Raw genomic sequence first — 18,547 nt, forward strand, 5'->3', positions numbered from 1 at the left:
TCCTCCTGCCAACGCAGGAGACATGGGTTCGATCCCTGGTCGAGGAAGATCGCACACGCTGAGGGACAAGTAAGCCCACATGCCACAACTACTGAGCCTGTTCTCTAGCGCCTGCGAGTCGCAACTACTGAGTCCCCGTGCTCTAGAACCTGTGCTCCACAACAAGAGAGGCCACCACAGTGAGCAGCCTGCGCATTGCAACTAGAGTATCCCCCACTCATCACAACGAGAGAAAAGCCTGGATAGCAACGAAGACCCAGCACAGTCCAAAATAATAAATAAATTAATTAGATAAAGATTTCTAGTCCTGAAGAAGAAGAAGGATAGAGTCTTAAGCAGTTAGACAAGTCTTGTCCTAGGAACTGTGCAGTGTGAAAAACATAGGACAGCAGAGGATCTGATCTTCGAGCCCTTGACACTGAGGCAGTACAATGTAAATGGTGCCCCTGGGCTGTTTTGCAAATCTGTGGTATTGCTAAGAGAGAATGCAAGAGGTGCTAGCAGCTGAGAGAGAGACATGAGAGGAGGGTAGAGGACATGGGGACTTGAGAGTCAGGCTTATGCTTTCAGGACACCCCGGTCTTTCCCACGGTATATGCTCCCTATGGCATAAGAATAGGAGGAAGGCCTTCTTCACGACAACCATTTCCTATAGTTCTTGTCTTAGTGTTTCAAAAATATGACGTGGTAGCCTGGATGGGAGGGGAGTTTGGAGGAGAATGTAGGGCTGAATCCCTTCGTTGTTTACCTGAAACTATCACAACATTGTTAGTTGGCTATACCCCAGAACAAAATTATAAGTTTTTAAAAAATAAAATCACTTGCTTGCTGTTAAAAAAAATGATACAAATGTAAACTGTGGGATGCTAGACTGCAGTAAGCAGACAAAATAACACTTTCCAAGAGAATAATTTCCTTTTTAAATTTAGAAAGCTAGCTTTGTAAAGTCCAAGCAGATAATAAAATCAAAAATACAATTTCCCCCTGATTATGTTGTACAACAATGGGAGCAGCTTAATTTAATGTGAGTCAAAGGAAATAAAGCAGTTCTGGCACTTCCACTAATTAATCATCATCCTTCGTCTTGCCTTCCATTTAAAACATCTTCAAAACCATGGTCTCTGCAACCAAATTATTAGCTGATAGGCATGCCAGCCAAAAGGAAGTATCCCTTTGTCAGAGAGAGAACTCTGTACCTTCTAACATATTTCTGTAGATTTTTTTTCTGAAATAAAGACAGAATCAGTGCTTCTATTCTCACATTCATCCACGAAACACGGGAAATGGACATATGGGAGGAAAAGGGAGCTAGCAACAGGTGATGCTACACCAGACCCCACTGAAACCAACATGCAGCAAGACAAGAGGCCAGCCAAGAGGACCATCTGATGCCCAGATGCCACTGCTGAAAAAATTCATTCCAAGCTTGGCAGCAATTTCCTGCATCTGTCAAGTTAACCACATAAGAGACTATAGATTGACATGAAGAACCAGGCTGACAAAGAGGGCAAAAAAGAACATATCAAATGCCATGATCATCAAGAGAATGTGGTGCCAAATGAATGTGGCAAATGTATTCATTTACTCCAGTGATCTGGGATTGTATTGCTGTTTATTAAAAAATGATGTCAAAAGAAGCCTGAGCTGTCTGCAGAAACATGAAGAAAAGCCCACAGTTATATCCTAACAGAAACTTTCTCTTCTGAAAGACAGTAGCTTCCCACTTTTAGAGAATATATTTCTTTTAAAAGTGGAAAATTTTCATGATTTTCAAAGGGAGTCAGTTAACCAATGTTTATTCTACTTCTCTAGGGTAGAAACAAACAAATGAGAAATGCTAGAGAGAGTATGGATTTACATCTACATATAATATGAATGGTAATTTGCATTCTCGAGTTTTTACATTTGCAACTTCTGATGCTTTTGAGTGACCTAAAGATCATGAGGTGTCGTGAGTTAAAGTTTTGCGGGTCTTGAAATTCTTCATTCTGAGGGAGGAGTCAGTCACTTACCCTGTGAGTTGGCACTAGACTCTTCAGCTCAACACACACTTATTGCATATGTAGTAACACAAAATGACAAAAAAAAAAAATTTAGTAGTAGGAGAAAAATCCTCTAAAATAAAAAAATTCCTCTGGGAGAAAACCTCAGCAACTGGTTTTGGTAATGGAAGGGAGGAAAAAGTGAAAAGATCTAAAACATAAATTTGGAAGAGATAAAGAATGAAATGATGAAATTTCTAGGTGACTTGGCCATGTGATGTCGACTTAAATATATAACATGACCTCTACCAGATGCTTGATACAGCATCTAGAAATCGTCATTCATCTAACTATCTCAGGGAATGCTCCAATCAAGACAAAAACAGGTTTCCAAATAAGAAAAGAGAATCAGCAAAAGTTGATGATGTGGTTAACTTGTGGTCTGGGGATATAATCAAGAAACAGGTGTCTTTTTGTGACAATGTGGTTCAAGTAAAAGCCAGAGACTGTGCAGACATTTCAGGGAAGCAACAGGTGGGGAGAGCGGTTATGGAACAGACCGTTACTCTGAGCAAAGAACATTCTGAGAAAGTGATTTTTTTGCTGTTAACAGGAAAATCAGTAGCAGCACGCCACATGATACTGAAGCTTAGAGAACACAGGTTAGAGGCAAAAAAAAAAAAAGAAAAAAGTATTCAGTGTAGATAAAACATGTCTTCACCGGACAGAACTTACTTTGAAAATATCCATATCCAAAGGAAATTGAGGGTGTTCAGACTCATAGTGGCCAAGAAAAGACCAACTCTTCTTCTTGTGACAATACAGCAAAGCCTTATCTGGCTTTATGATTAAACCAGATTTGCTCTGTCTATTAAATCCAGGCTATTAAGGGGTAAAATAGGCATCTTTTGACTATACAGCAATTTGTACAATAAAAAGTAATGTACAAATAATATAATATAGTTTAATAATATAGTCTCAACTTCATTTTAGTGACAAAAATATTAAATGCTTTAATTTGACAAAAGCATTTAATTCTAGAAAAGAAGTAATTGAAAGGACAACTTAAAGAATGCTTTACTATATTTTAGCTAATTCTACATGATATATAAAGGTGGAATAACATAGTACATTTATTGATCTGGAGCTTTGGAAAGTCTGTGAATGTCAAGGGCCTACCACGGACTCAGGAAGAACAAAGAGCAAGCATTTTGTGATTATAAGGTAGAGAGATTTGGAAAGGGCAAGCATACAGGACAGCCAAAGAGGTAACATCACCCTTGGCAATTCTCCACTTACTTCTACATTCTGTTTTAATATAATTCCACTAATATTTGGAACACAAATATAAAAAGAGAATTTTTCAGTGAAATTAGTAATATTTCTGCCTAATTATAAAAGCAAAAACAAACAAACAAAAAAACAACTTCTTCTGAAAGGGAAACAATGATTATATAGTTTTCTTTCTAAAACAAGAGTCTTTTAGTTCATTTAAAAACACGTGTCATACAAGGAAATATATAAACTTCCATTAAAAGGATAATGCAGCCTATACTGTTGACATGGGAAGATTACCATGATAATGCTCTTACATAAAAAAAAAATGCAACATATGCAGTATGAAAATACATATTTCAGTATACAATAAAAATAGAGATGAGAAAAATGGAGATGTTTTCAGTTTTAAAAAATAAACTGGTGTCCAGAAAAAATGTTTTCCTACTTCTTAGAGAATAGCAGACTAAAAATGTTCAACATAAAGTTCTTAACACCAGCTTTATAGATTATTTACCTCTGTAACTTTAATAATTAGGTTGTGGCAGTATTTGCTTTTGCAGAAGGCTGATATTTTAATATCAAATATTTTTGAATGATTGATATTAAATAAGTTGACTACTAACTCGGAAATCTGAATTTCTTATTTTGAGAGCTGTAAATGATTCAAAGTTTCTAATATTGAATAATGTAGTTCAGCAGTATTTTGGAGCCAGCTATATAGACTTATAAGAGCCAATTGTTTAATTTTCAATTTTCTTCCTGCCAATTGATGTCACTTTGGTAGCTTGAAATGGGCCATGATGGGAGTATTCACATCATGAAAATCGGCAAACATTATAAATCAGGGTATTTTTTTTTACACACAGAGAACTGGTTGTTAAACATGTACCAGCACATCATTGGTCTAGTTCCTAAGACTTCTTGTGATATTTTTGTAGAATATATCTTTGATAATTAAAATTTTTCTTTGACAAAAACAAGAAGTTAATATGAACTCATTTTTTAAAAAAGGTTTTGAGCACTCTTGTTACTTTCTTAAAACAGAATAAAAAAATGCTCTTTATTTTAAAACAGATACACATTCTCCCCAATAGAACAGACAAAATTCCTTTTCAGTAGGATTTATTGCAAATAACTGGTTTCTTATATTTATGTCATTACTGCTGCTGCTAAGTCGCTTCAGTCGTGTCCGACTCTGTGCGACCCTGTAGACGGGCAGCCCACCAGGCTCCCCCGTCCCTGGGATTCTCTAGGCAAGAACACTGGAGTGGGTTGCCATTTCCTTCTCCAATGCATGAAAGTGAAAAGTGAAAGTGAAGTCACTCAGTCGTGTCAGACTCTTCGCGACCCCATGGACTGCAGCCTACCAGGCTCCTCAGCCCATGAGATTTTCCAAGCAAGGGTACTGGAGTGGGGTGCCATTGCCTTCTCCATACTGGAAACCTAAGAGTTTCAAATTTCTGGAGAAGTCAGAAAGAGAGAAAATATAATTGTTTTGTTTATAATGTATAATTTTACCAAATTATTTTCATAATTAGTTTGAGAGGAAGGTTTTCCCTACTCCCGGAAAACACAAGATTCAAACCTGTAATTTTTCAGATAGAAACCATAAAAGTTATAAGAATATTCTCTGGTTCATTCAGTCCTTTGTTAACTTGTGTGAAGTCATCAGGTTTTACTATGTCATTACTAGTGAAGTCGCTCAGTTGTGTCCGACTCTTTGTGACCCCATGGACTGCAGCCTACCAAGCTCCTCTGTCCATGGGATTTTCCAGGCAATAGTACTGGAGTGGATTGTCATTTCCTTCTCCTTCCTATCAAATAGTTCAATCAGGTTTTTAAAATCTTCCTGAGGTACATACTTAAAAATTCTATAAAGTATAATTTCTGTTGCTCTGACAAAATTTTTCCTAGAATTTAAATATCTTTAAATATTTAAAAATTTAAATATTTTAAAATTTTTCCTAGAATATATGATGATAGCTCACCATTATTCCATGATACCAGAAAAAACAACATTGTGAGTGTTCTAATTTTTATAAGGTTTGATTCAGAGTACTTTTAACCATTCAGTGATTTTGTTGGTTCAATTTAACTTAATATATTCCTATAAATGACAGTGCTCCCATTACATATCTCATACCAATGAACAACTTTAGTCACAGTTGCAAAATGGCAGGGTCAGAATATAATAAATAAAATATATTTATATTTATTCTCTTTGTAAAAGAAAATCACTGAAATCTGCAGTAAAACTAAACAAAGATGTTACTTAAAAACTATAACATTTATAACTTGGTTTTGATGTCATAGACATTATAGATGGAGAAATAACTAAAGAAAAATGAGAATTATTTGAAGATGTAATTTGTTCCAAAATAAATGCAATCTAATAGACATACTTAGAGTTAAATATAGAAATGGAAGAATCTCAGATGTAAGACAAATTGGTAAAACTACACTTCACCAAAATAGACCACTTCATTAAAATGTGTTAAACATGGTAAAGAACACTAGAACTTTGGCAACATTTTTAAATTTTAAGTCCTAGAGGTAGGGTTTTAGAATTTAGAGCTCAGCCAAGTGCCATAAATAAATTAATTAATAATCAGTTTAAGCTTATTGTAAGACAAAGTACCGTGAATATAGAAAATAAAATTATAAATCTGAAAATTTTAATATTTCACTCTGCAAATGACTATAGAATACAAAGTATAATAGAGAATACAAAGCATAATAAATATAAAAACATCAATTGATCTGTTAAATCATAATGATTTACATTAAAATAGATGCTAAAATATACCTTTAGCTTATGTTCTTTTCTGTTGATAATGACAGCTGTAATCTGTTGGTCCATAAAAATTAGAATAGTACAAAGTAAAGCTGGAATAATAGCAGCTATTACTGTCCACCATGGATTTGGACCTAAAGGGGTAACAAACCAGCCACGATCATCTCTTGTGGGCTGTGAAAAATTAAAGAATGCATAGTTATTAACTGGATTAATAAATATCTAATCAAATGAAGTCTTATAATACCAGGAAAGCCCTGATTATAAACTGATATGCCAAGTGAATTATACTTAATAACAATATTCACAAAACATGGTACCAGGCACCATTCTAAGTGTTTTAAATATTTCAACTCACTTTTTCCTTCACAACAGTCTAAAGAAGTCACAGACAAGGAAACAGGCATAGAGAATAAATTTCTCAAGGTCCCAAAGCTCATGAGTGGTGAAGACAATATTTCAACTCTGATAGACTGGCTCAAAAATCTGTGTTCTTAATCAACGTTAAATAAAATCATATTACCATTATCATATGTGCTATTAGATTGGCAAATTCATTCACTTTTACAAATATCACATTGACAACTATGTATAACTCATTTTAGATGTGTATCCAGGCCACTAAGTAAAAACAGCCAAAAGACACTCAGGGAAGGGTTCTAAACATGGCTGGTGCCTGAGATGAGTCCCAAATGAATTCATTTTGACAATTCTTTGAGGAAGTCCCCAGCTCTGTTTGATAGGCAAGAAAACAGGTTCAAAGAGATTAAGTAACTGGCCCAAGGTCATAGCTGTAACGTGGTTCACACTCTATTCCAGACCTAATTTTATTTGTTTTCCAATCCTTATCCATTGTGCAATTCTGCAAAAAGAAAATGCATTTCCCTTATTTTCAAAATGTGTCCTTATCTTTTAGGAATATAGACTTTCCTACTGGAAGAATTAACAGGAAACTTTTTCAAGTGGCTTCCAGGTCTCTATTTCTGTGATTACTATTTATTTTTTAATATTAGACCAAAATTGTAGTTGGGCTGTGGGCATTTTATTTTCTGTTATATTAATCAATATTCTTTATATTTTCATGAAAATCCCAAGTGGTAGGTTTATAGCCATCATCTGAATAAAAATTAGACCTACAGAGATGGAGAAATAGTAAATGTTATGATAACTTCACCTTGAAAACACTTGGTACTTGTAGTTTTGGAGACGGGATCCCAATGGCATAGTCAATTAAAACCATACATAGGATCGTAAGAAAGACAGCAAAGTCGCTCACTATGGATCGAACCTAAAGATAATTAAAACACTTGTCACTTGAAGGAACTATAAATAGTGAGGAATACTCAGGAATATAATCTAGAATCACACTTTATGACATGATATCATAATATTACATTGTATACATACTATAATATTACTGTTAATTCTGTCACATTTATATTTATGTACCTCCGTCATTAAGATAAATATACACTCAACCTTTTCAAAATGAGGCATTATGGAATAGCTACAATGCTGATTGTGCTGTTTTCAGTATTTATTTAAAATCTAAGGAATCATGCATGGTACATGCACACAAGTGATGATGATAAAAATCTAAATTTATTATGAATTCCAGTGTGTGAATATTCAAAATATAGAATAACATTGCATGGAGAGAATTTGGCTAAATTTTAATACTCTGTCTCACACAGGTAACATTTGAATATGATAAACCCCAAACACTATAAAATAAAATCTGTTTTTATTGAAGTATCATAATAGTTTATCTGAGATATAAGTATAGCAGCAGGTAATGTGCACAACAGAGTAAATAAATTTAAAAGTTATTCTATTTCTCATTTATAAAGTCTTCTTTGAGCAAAATCCTTAAACAACGTTCAGTAAGATCTGGCTTTTATTAGGATGCCTTTATGTCACACACACAAACACATACAAAATTCAGGAGTTTAATAAAAAAAATCAATTCTATATTAATCAAATTAAGCTTTTGGAGGAAAGAAATGAATCTTCCAACTTAGGGAAGGAAGAGGTAACAAAAAAAAAGCTTCTCTCAAACAGTTCTTAAAACATTTTCCCAGAGTAGAATTTTCATCACAATTTTTAGCTCATCTCTCAAAAGCTTGTTTTCTTGTTTCTCTTCTTTCTTTTCTTCTCTCTCCCTCCCTTCCTTCCGTAGTCCTTTTTTGGCTGAGTCAGGCCTTATAGGTGTTACTTTGCAGTGTTAAATATTGAACTAAGCTGTTTCTCTGTTTACTTTCTTTTCCAAATATGCAGATGCAAACGTGGTGGGTTAGGGGGAGGGACTGACACTTTAAAAATGAAAAAGGGGATAGTGTTCCAATGAGTCTTGCAGGGGCTTTCCCAATTACAAAATGTAACAGTGGCTCCTATGAGGTGTCTGTCAGGCTGGAATAGTTCCCACTGTTCACTGGGCAAGAAAGTGACAATCAGTAATGCAGTGTGTGCTTTTGAGTTCCAAAAATGAAAGTCGGAAAGTGGGAGTTTATCTCTGGGATTTGAAGTTAGGAGATAAGCCTGGAGGCAATCTGCACTCCCAGCTCCAGTCTCACAGAATGCTTCCTCTTCCCCACCTCACCACACCTCGCTCCAAATATGGCAGCTCAGTCACACAAAAGCCTTTTAGTGGTCCCTTTAATGACAGTAATTGCTCTCTCTTTTGTCCCAAAATACACATATCACCATACCACGCTTTACGCTGGTAGACATTTTGATCAGAAAACCTGTAGTCTAAGTACCTTGGTTGGAAAATAGCGGCTAGTCTTGAACTGCTTCAGTGTGGCTGACAGAGTAACTGTGGAAAAGAAGAGGATCACTGACCAAAACAGAACATCTGGGACATAGGGGTGCTCGTGGCCGCAGGCTCGTCCAACATACTCCCCGTGCAGGGACTTGCATTCCTGCCAGAGAGTAAAACAAACGGAGCTATTAAGAAAAAAAGGCGGACACAGTTTTTTCAGAAAACTAATGTCTTAGGATCACTTGTAGTTGAGTTGCCAAGGTTTTTCATTAAGGCTCATGTTTGGATAGGTAGTGAGCAGTAAGAACTGTCACGTAGGTAGAATAGGGAAAAGGAGTCCAAAATGGCAGAAAGTGAAGAGGAACTAAAAAGCCTCTTGATGAAAGTGAAAGAGGAGAGTGAAAAAGTTGGCTTAAAGCTCAACATTCAGAAAACAAAGATCATGGCATCTGGTCTCATCACTTCATGGGAAGTAGATGGGGAAACAGTGGACACAGTGTCAGACTTTATTTTTTGGGCTCCAAAATCACTGCAGATGGTGACTGCAGCCATGAAATTAAAAGATGCTTACTCCTTGGAATAAAAGTTATGACCAACCTAGATAGCATATTCAAAAGCAGAGACATTACTTTGCTGACTAAGGCCCATCTAGTCAAGGCTATGGTTTTTCCAGTGGTCATGTATGGATGTGAGAGTTGGACTGTGAAGAAGGCTGAGCGCTGAAGAATTGATGCTTTTGAACTGTGGTGTTGGAAAAGACTCTTGAGAGTCCCTTGGACTGCAAGGAGATCCAACTAGTCCATTCTGAAGGAGATCAGCCCTGGGATTTCTTTGGAAGGAATGATGCTGAAGCTGAAACTCCAGTTTTTGGCCACCTCATGTGAAAAGTTGACTCATTGGAAAAGACTCTGATGCTGGGAGGGATTGTGGGCAGGAGGAGAAGGGGATGACAGAGGATGAGATGGCTGGATGGCATCACGGACTCGATGGACGTGAGTCTGATTGAACTCCGGGAGTTGGTGATGGACAGGGAGCCCTGGCGTGCTGAGATTCATGGGGTCGCAGAGTCGGACACGACTGAGCGACTGAACTGAACTGAAAAGACAAGGAAGGTCAAAGAAAGGTCCGAGGACCAGAGTGAAGACTTCAGGTAGAATAATCAGCACTCCTGGCTAAGCCCAATTTGCATAGGGCAGGCCCATGTGGAGGAAAAAACATATAAAAGGAGGAGCCAAAGCGCTTTTCTCTCTCTCTTTCTCTCCTGTGTGCATGCGCTCTTTCTCTCTCTCTGCCTCTCTCACTCTCTCTCTCTCCCTCCCCCGCCTGCTCCTCCACTCTCTTCTCTTCGAGTGTTTGGGTTGGCATGCCTTCATGCTTTGAGGATGGATTCTCCTGCTATCTTCTAAATAAAATAGAGCTGTAACACTGATTTGCCTAAGAGCTATAACACGGTTTGTCCAAGATCCGAGAGCTGTGACGTGCCGAGGGCTTTAATGTCCGTCGCTCCAAATCTTTGTTGTGACGAGACAAAGAACCAAGGAACACACACTCGCGTGACAGAAACATTTCCTAAAATTTTTGCCTTTTAAAAATTAAATCTATAAAACTGACTGATTCACCAATCATCAACTTAATTAAGTATCACATCAACCCTATAAAATAGGTAGTTGCTATGATTTCCATGTTGTATCTGAGGAAACTATGGTATAGAGAAGGTAAGTAATTTGCTATAGCCTCACCACTGCTGGGCAGCAGCAGAGCTGGTGGGAATATTATTGCATATTAAAGGAGAACAGTGATTCTCAGAATTATCTAGTCCTAAAGCTCCCAAGAAAGGTGAGAAAAGCAACAACAACAACAAAAATACGATATATTATTACTGAAGTGAAACTAGAAGTCAAAGATGGGGCTCAAACTTAAATTATAGAACAAAAGAGAAAAAGTACGATAGGAGCAGGGCAAAGTTCATATTTACTATGACTTTTTCAGGAGCTTCCCAGGTGGCTCAGGGGTAAAGAACCCACCTGCCAATGCAGAAGACCCGGGTTCCATCCCTGGGTAGGGCAGATACCCTGGAGAAGGAAGTGGCAAACCACTTCAGGATTCTTGCCTGGAGAATTCCATGGACAAAGGAGCCTGGCAAACTATACTCTACGGAGTCACAAAGAGTCAGGCACGACTGAGCGACTATATAACAACAACAACAACAACAACAACAACAGACTTCATGATCTTTTTTTTTTTTTTTCCTGGTATATATTTTATAAGCCCCTGAAGAATCATTTCTAATTGCTGTCTTAGCCATGAGGTGGCAGCAAAGTCAAAAAATTTTTCTTTCTTGGAGGAAAAAAACAGCATTTTAAACAATATTATTTTGAAATTAAGACTTTTTTAAAAAGCTCATATTAGATTGGATTGTACCATTTCATTTTAAAGATTAGAACATTAAATTTTAATTTTTTATTTCAAAACAGAAAAGAATGGGTTAAGTGATCCAGTTACCTTGCTAGTACCTGAGATATTCTGAACCTGAATTAGGAATTGAATTGTGCCATGGTACAAAAAGATATTAGGAGAAAATATGGGCTGCCAGATTGATCACCAGCAGAGACTGTCCAATAAACAAAGCCTCAAGCCCTGGAGTACAGCAGGAAACACATACCTTTGAAAGATTCTAGACTAAATCACAGACCTCTACCTTGTTAGCCAAAAACAAACTAGTAAAATCACTTGGGACAGTTACCTGTAAGGCTGAGATTTTTGAGAAATATTGTTTGTATACTTTATAATTATCTAAAACAATTCTGTTCCTTTTTCTAATCTAACTGCAAATGCTACTTTTTTTTTGCTAGCTAAAGTTGAATTCCAATTAACCACGTTAAGTTAATACAGAGCACAGAAACTTTGCTAATTGGAAAAAAAAAAAATCCCCAACCCTTAATTACAGCTTTAGTTTTTCCTTCTCTCAAAACTCTGTTAAAATGGATAAAGAAGCAAAAACAAATCCTTGAAATGTTTAGTCCCTTCTCTTGCCCCTTGTTCAGCTTTACTAGTAAAGCAATTACTAAGCAAAGTAGTGGAATATATATATATATATATATATGGGAGCTAGAAAAATGATACTGATGAACGTATCTGCAGGGCAAGAATAGAGGCCCAGACATAGAGACTGGACTTGTGAATGGGTGAAGGAGAGGATGGGATGAATTGAGAGCAGTGCTGAAATAGATACATTGCCACCTGCAAAATAGCTAGTGGGAAGTTGCTGTATAACACAGGGAGCTCAACCTGGTGCTGTGATGACCTGGAAAGGTGGGATGCTGGGCGAGAAGTTCAAGACGGAGCAGGTATGTGTATACTTATGGCTGATTCATGCTGTTGTATGGCAGAAACTAACACAACACTGCAAAGCAATTATCCTCCAATTAAAAGTAAATAAAGAAAAGAGTGGATAAATACAAAGAGGAGCTAAAAGTTCCTTTGTAAACACATTGCCTATATATGTGTGATCATCTTCAATCTTTTGTGCAGATATAAAAGTCTTCCAAGTCTTGGACTTGGTTGAGTCTTGTTCTCAATTCTTAGTAATATAGAAACCATTTAAAGAATTATTTAAGTTATAACACATTGCCATTAGCCTGCCTCGTCACTTTAATTCAAAGCAAATTTGAAAAGTATATTTTTCTTTCTTTTAGGGGGGCAGTATGTTATTTAAAAAGGAAAAATTGTGAGCTACTATATTCTACATTTATTTTCTGGTTTATACCAACTGTACCCTTAAAACACACACACACACACACATGAAGTCCTGAGATTTGGAAGAGAAAACTACATCTAAATCCTGGTCTCTTATTTTGAGTCTCACATATGGTTTCACTTACGAAAATGAAAAAAACGCTTGTTGACAAACTCATTTCTACTAATTATTCTTCAACACGTTTTAAGCTTCAACAATTTTATAAGTTGGTAAAAATTAAGTTTGATAAAGTAAGAAATTAGAGTTGGCATTAGTGTCCTGCCCCTTATTTATGTATAAGCTAAATATGTAATTCTGGCATTGAAACAATTCTTAACCAATTGCTAGTTAATTGCCTGTGAATATTTTAAACCTTGTCTAGGAATTCCTTATAATGACAGATTTTGATATACTGCTAAAATATATATATAAACATAGAAACCTAAGTACTCTAGCTTGCTATAAAACACTTGAATTAAGCATTATTCACAATAGTCAAGATATGGAAATAACCTAGATGTCTGTCAATGGATGAATGGATTAAGAAACTGTAGTGTAAACATACAATAGAATATCATTCACCCTTAAAAAGGAAGGCAGTGTCACTGCAGCAACATGAATGAACCTGTAAGACATGCTAATCGAAACAAGCCAGACACAGGAAGACAAATACTGTGTGTTTTATCTTCTGTGTGGAAGCTAGACGTCAAACACAGAAGCAGAGGGTAGAATGGCAGCTACCAGTGACTAGGGAGAGAGGGAAATGGGGAAATGTTGGATGAAGGGAACAAAGTTTCCCTTATGCAGGATCGATAACTGTGAAGTGCTAGTGTAGAACACAGTGACTATGGTTGATAATATCGCATTAAATAACTGAAATTTGCTGGGACAGTAGATCTTAATTATTTTCACCAAGTAAAAAGGTTCTTTATGTGAGGTGATATGTGTGTTAATTAGCTTGATTGTGGTAACCATTCACCGTGTATACATTCATCAAAATATATTTTATACCTTAAATATACAATTTTTATTTGTCAATTATACCTCAATAAAGCTAGAAAACAAAATAAACCAAGACATTTACATTAAATAGTAAATCTGTAATTTGAGACTGCTTTTCAAAATAATCATTAAACGTTTATTGAACACTTACTATGCATACAGTTATTTGGGAGAATCAAAGAAAGCTAAAGTTCTTGCCATTGCTGAGTTAGCAAGGTAAAAATTAAAGTTCATGAGCTATGTAACAATTCAATTAAAAGTTATCAAGTGACTAATACACAGAGTAAATATTACATGACCATTTTTATAAAAATAGTTATAACAGTCATTAGCACTGTTAATAAAATTAATAAAATGCTTTTGATGATCCTGATGGTTATGCTCAGAAAAAAATAGAATAACAATTAAGACAAGTCGTTATGGCACTCAATGACTTAAAATTGTAAGTTTTTTTCATTATGTAGAATACCCTTTGGTGATAAGTGCTATTTCTGGTCAAGATTAGTGATTATTTATTGTAAACAGTGCTTTTACCTAATGAAAAATAATATTAAAATTTCTGCCAGACTGTTAACACCTAGTGCATAACTTAACAAAGAAAAAAAAAAAGCACCTCAGGATTAGATTTGCTTTGTTTGATTGATTGCAAAGTATTTTTCACTGTACTCTGCTTGACCCTAAAACTTCTAATATTTAAAATTAACTCATGCCTAAGTAGATCAATTGTGCTATGAGTCTCTTAGAAATGTATGATTCAGGATTTGCTACTATATGGAATAAATATTGGACTTCCCTGGTGGCTCAGAGGTTAAAGTGTCTGCCTGGAATCCAGGAGACCCGGGTTTGATCCCTGGGTCGGGAAGATCCCCTGGAAAAGAAATGGCAACCCATTCCAGTACTCTTGCCTGGAGAATCCCATGGAGGGAGGAGCCTGGTAGGCTACAGTCCATGGGGTTGCAAAGAGTTGGACACGTTTTAATACGAAATTATTCAAGACTATAAAACATAGAGTAAATTATCATATTAAATAATTTAGAGATGAAATTATTGGGTAAGTGTAGGGGACACCAAGATGAGGGACAAAAGCAAGGAACTCTTAAAATATAATATCCTTATAGTTTATAAAAGGGGAATATAAATGGAAGATGCATTGCTGAAGGGATCAACCATGTCTAAATTCTGAACAACTGTAGCATTCTTTCTTGTTCAGCTCATCATTTCTTTTATTGGACAACTTAAATGAGCTCTCAGAAGTTCAGTAATCTTTTTTCTAAGGAAAAATACAACAGAATAAATGTTAACTATAACAGAAAAAAAATGAAAGTGAAGACATTTTAGAGCAAATGCCTAGGGTAAGAAGAAAGGTAGTAAAATATAGGTCAAAGGTGGAATTTTAAAAATTTTGATTCTGAAAAAAATACTTAATGAGGAAAAGTGAGAAAAATAGGCAACAGGTCAAGTACTTTTGTAAGAACTGTGTTTAGAGTTTTATAATCGTACAACAAAAAAGGTTTGTGTGTATCACTAACTGGCTCACTTACTAAAATGTGTTTCTCATGAAATGAACTAGAATTCATACAGTTTTATGCTGATGGTTATAATGGGATTTGAGCTTATACAGGTAGGTAAATTGGCAGAAGCTTTGGACTGTAATGTTTGTAACTGAGAATAGAAAAGAAACTAGAATGACTCAGATTTTAATCCTTAGTAAAAGCAGAATCTTTGTATTTTTTCAATTATGAGATTTGATTGACTCGAAGTAAAGGATGTAAATATAGATGAAAATAGGTATGCACAAATATTACAAGAGATTAAGAGAAACAGAGATATTCAACTATGAGGGGGGAGGAAGATATCATTAAAAAAAGAAAAGACAAATGTTTTTAAAGGTACAAGATTTAACTTTGATAGATGAAAAATATGTTGTCATTCACTTTCTTAAATGGAAGGAAGATAAGGAGAAAATGGAAGTTAAGAAAACTCTTTCTGAGGGAGACGCCAAAATTTTAAGGAAACTGACTTTGGTTTTCCCCCAAAGTTCAATATTTATAGCAAAATATTAACAAACATCCCCTCCCCCTCAACATATTCTGAACAGCTGGAGCAGGATTACGGAGTGAAGTAAAAGCATTCTTTACACAGAAGGCTGACTTAGTTCTGTCATATGGTTTAATTTAGGTCAACAATACTCTTACTTAATGTGCTTTCAGTTAATCTAGTCACATTATGCCATATATGTGTGCTTTTAGAGTAATTCAGGACTACTAACTATTGGAAAAGCTTAATAATGAAGGAAAAACCCCAGTTAACTTATGCATATTTGAATGGATGAAATAAAACTATCACTTTTGTAATAGTATTTATTTAAAATAATTTGCCTTAGTGGCAATAATTTTAACATTCAAAATGTCAAAAAGGACCTTATAGTAGTAAGATTCATGACATGTTTCACTTACCGAAACAGTTAGGTTCTCCCAAATTATGTCGGAGGCAGAAATATTGGACTCCCTCCATTCCTTCAATGTATTATTACTAGGATTATGTGGCTCCACACAGTTACATCTGCAAAGACAAAACAGTGTCTTTTATGAAATAAGTATCTTTTTGTGACCAGACTTAAAATAGATGTGTAAGTAGTCCTTCTTCCCCAATCACAGCCTCCCTCCATCTGAGAGATAAGTAGTTCGGTCATCCTAAATATTCCAAAACACACTATTTTCAGACATATGATAGATATATTACTAGGACATTAGAGCATTTTTAATGTTTCCTGGAATGAGAGGTCATTCCCTCTCTGTTCCAGTCAGAGGAAATTTTTTAAAGTATAGGTTAGAACACAAGGCTTTGGGGGCCTTTTAAATCAAGATGCTTTCTAAATCTTACAACAACCATTTACCCCTAAATTATAAGTCAAGTGGGAAAAAATGATAAACATCCAAATGTATTTTTATAATTTTTGTATTTTTATTAATATTGTAAAAACATATATATGTTTATATATATATTTCATATTCTAAAGATCACTTAGAATTATGCTATGTAATTTTAAATTAAAGCTAAGTTGAAGTAAGAACCCTGTGTATCTCAGGATATACTTTTCTTTGTGATGAGTGATAGTCTTATTAAAACTCAAACAATCAATATGCAAAAACTTTTTGAATAGCTACTATATATGCAAGGTAACAAGATAAATGCTGAGGGTAAGAGCAAACCAGTAGGAAAAGAAAATCAATTCTCTGTCATCCCCACACTCATTAGAAGGACTGATGCTGAAGCTGAAGCTCCAATACTTTGAGCACCTGATGCAAAGAGCCGACTCATTAGAAAAGACGCTGATACTGGTAAAGATTGAGGGCAGGAGGAGAAGAGGACAACAGAGGATGAGATGGTTGGATGGCACCATCGACTCAATGAGCGTGAGTTTGGGCAGACTCTAAGAGATAGTGGAGGACAAGGAAACCAGGCCTGCTGCAGTCCACACAAAGAGTAGGGGATGCAAAGAGTAGGACACAACTGAGTGACTGAACAACAGCTACATACAAGATAACATGATGAATGCTGAGGGTAAGAGCAGAAAGAATGGGAAAGATTTGGGCAAGTCTTACTACTATGTAATAAAAAACAGCTTTTGATATCACATTCTTTATAACTTTGTAAGTAAATGAGAAGACACAAGCAAAGATTATCAACAAGTTAATGGTCTTAGATGTTAACTTCAATTTACAAATGGTTTGTTCAAAAAATTCGTTGTCTATTATTTGCCCTTCAGAGAGCATTTTCTTCTAGAAGCATTTTATAAAAATCGTATTTGGGCTCCCAGGTTAACCCACATATACTACAAAACTTAAAAATAGGTTGGACTGCTATTTTAGTGATATCAATTGAACTGTAGAACTCAACTACTATTATTTCTATAGGAAAACATATTACAGTTTCTACTTGATAAATTCCTTTGCCTGAGCTACAGTCTCTCTTTCTACATCAGGAATTTTAGTCTGTTCTTTTTTTATCACCACTCATTCATTTTTCAAAGCGTACTCAGTGTCTATTATTATAAGAAATTCTACTTGACTGGAGCAATACAGACAGGCCTGCACCTTTTCTCACTAAGGATGGTTAGAGTATTCCCACCTGGGCTCACTTGGGACTGGGGCACTAAAAACACAGAGGAGTCCAATGAGAAAGTTGTTAACGAGGATTTTAAGGGAATGAAAGAAGGAAGTATTAGCCACTATGAGTAGCTGCGGTGACCACTGTGGTATCAGAAGGAGGAGACATAGCAAGAGGGAAACAAAGGTCTTTGAAAGGCAGTAATAGTCATTCACTAATGCAATTTGTTCAAATCTATAGGTTCCCAAGTCCCGGAGTGCTGCTGCTGCTAAGTCGCTTCAGTCGTGTCCAACTCTGTGCGACCCCATAGACGGCAGCCCACCAGGCTCTCCCGTCCCTGGGATTCTCCAGGCAAGAACACTGGAGTGGGTTGTCATTTCCTTCTCCAATGCATGAAAGTGAAAAGTGAAAGTGAAGTCCTTCAATCGTGTCCGACTCTCAGTGACCCCATGGAGTGCAGCCTACCAGGCTCCTCCGTCCATGGGATTTTCCAGGCAAGAGTACTGGAGTGGGCTGCCATTGCCTCTGCTCCATACCAAAGTCCTGGATTAGTTGTACATAATCACAGAACACAGGCCTTTGTATCAGAAAGCTCTGTGCTTTACTGGTTGTGTGGCATGGGCAAGTTATTTAAGCACTCTAAACCTTGGTTTCCTCATAAAGTAAAATGAGGACTGAAATGCCTACCTAGTAGAGCTATTATGAAGAATATGTAACATGATATATACTAAATGGCATGTATATGTTTATGCATTTTGTAATTGTTGCTCCTATCATCATCATGATTATCATCATTATTCTCTGGTTCATTTTTTGGTTTTTCATAAGATGTAATAAAACTGTTAACTTTCCATTGATGTAATACAAAAAAGAACAATAGGCTT

The 18,547-nt window shown here is 35.9% G+C and overlaps 1 protein-coding gene across 2 annotated transcripts in view; it reads right to left on the reverse strand.

Moving 5' to 3' along the window:
• The window catches only part of SLC4A10 (solute carrier family 4 member 10), a 343,935-nt gene that overhangs the window by 32,578 nt on the left and 292,810 nt on the right, over nt 1-18,547 (reverse strand). For both annotated transcript variants that reach the window (XM_069574340.1, XM_069574339.1), the window contains exons 15-18: nt 16,010-16,115; nt 8,814-8,975; nt 7,229-7,342; nt 6,067-6,228 (exon numbers count right to left, since the gene is read on the reverse strand). In XM_069574340.1, coding sequence (XP_069430441.1) covers nt 6,067-6,228; nt 7,229-7,342; nt 8,814-8,975; nt 16,010-16,115 — 544 coding nt within the window. The remainder of the gene's footprint in view (nt 1-6,066; nt 6,229-7,228; nt 7,343-8,813; nt 8,976-16,009; nt 16,116-18,547) is intronic.

Source organism: Ovis canadensis, chromosome 2, assembly GCF_042477335.2.
Source record: "Ovis canadensis isolate MfBH-ARS-UI-01 breed Bighorn chromosome 2, ARS-UI_OviCan_v2, whole genome shotgun sequence".
Lineage (NCBI taxonomy): Eukaryota > Metazoa > Chordata > Mammalia > Artiodactyla > Bovidae > Ovis > Ovis canadensis.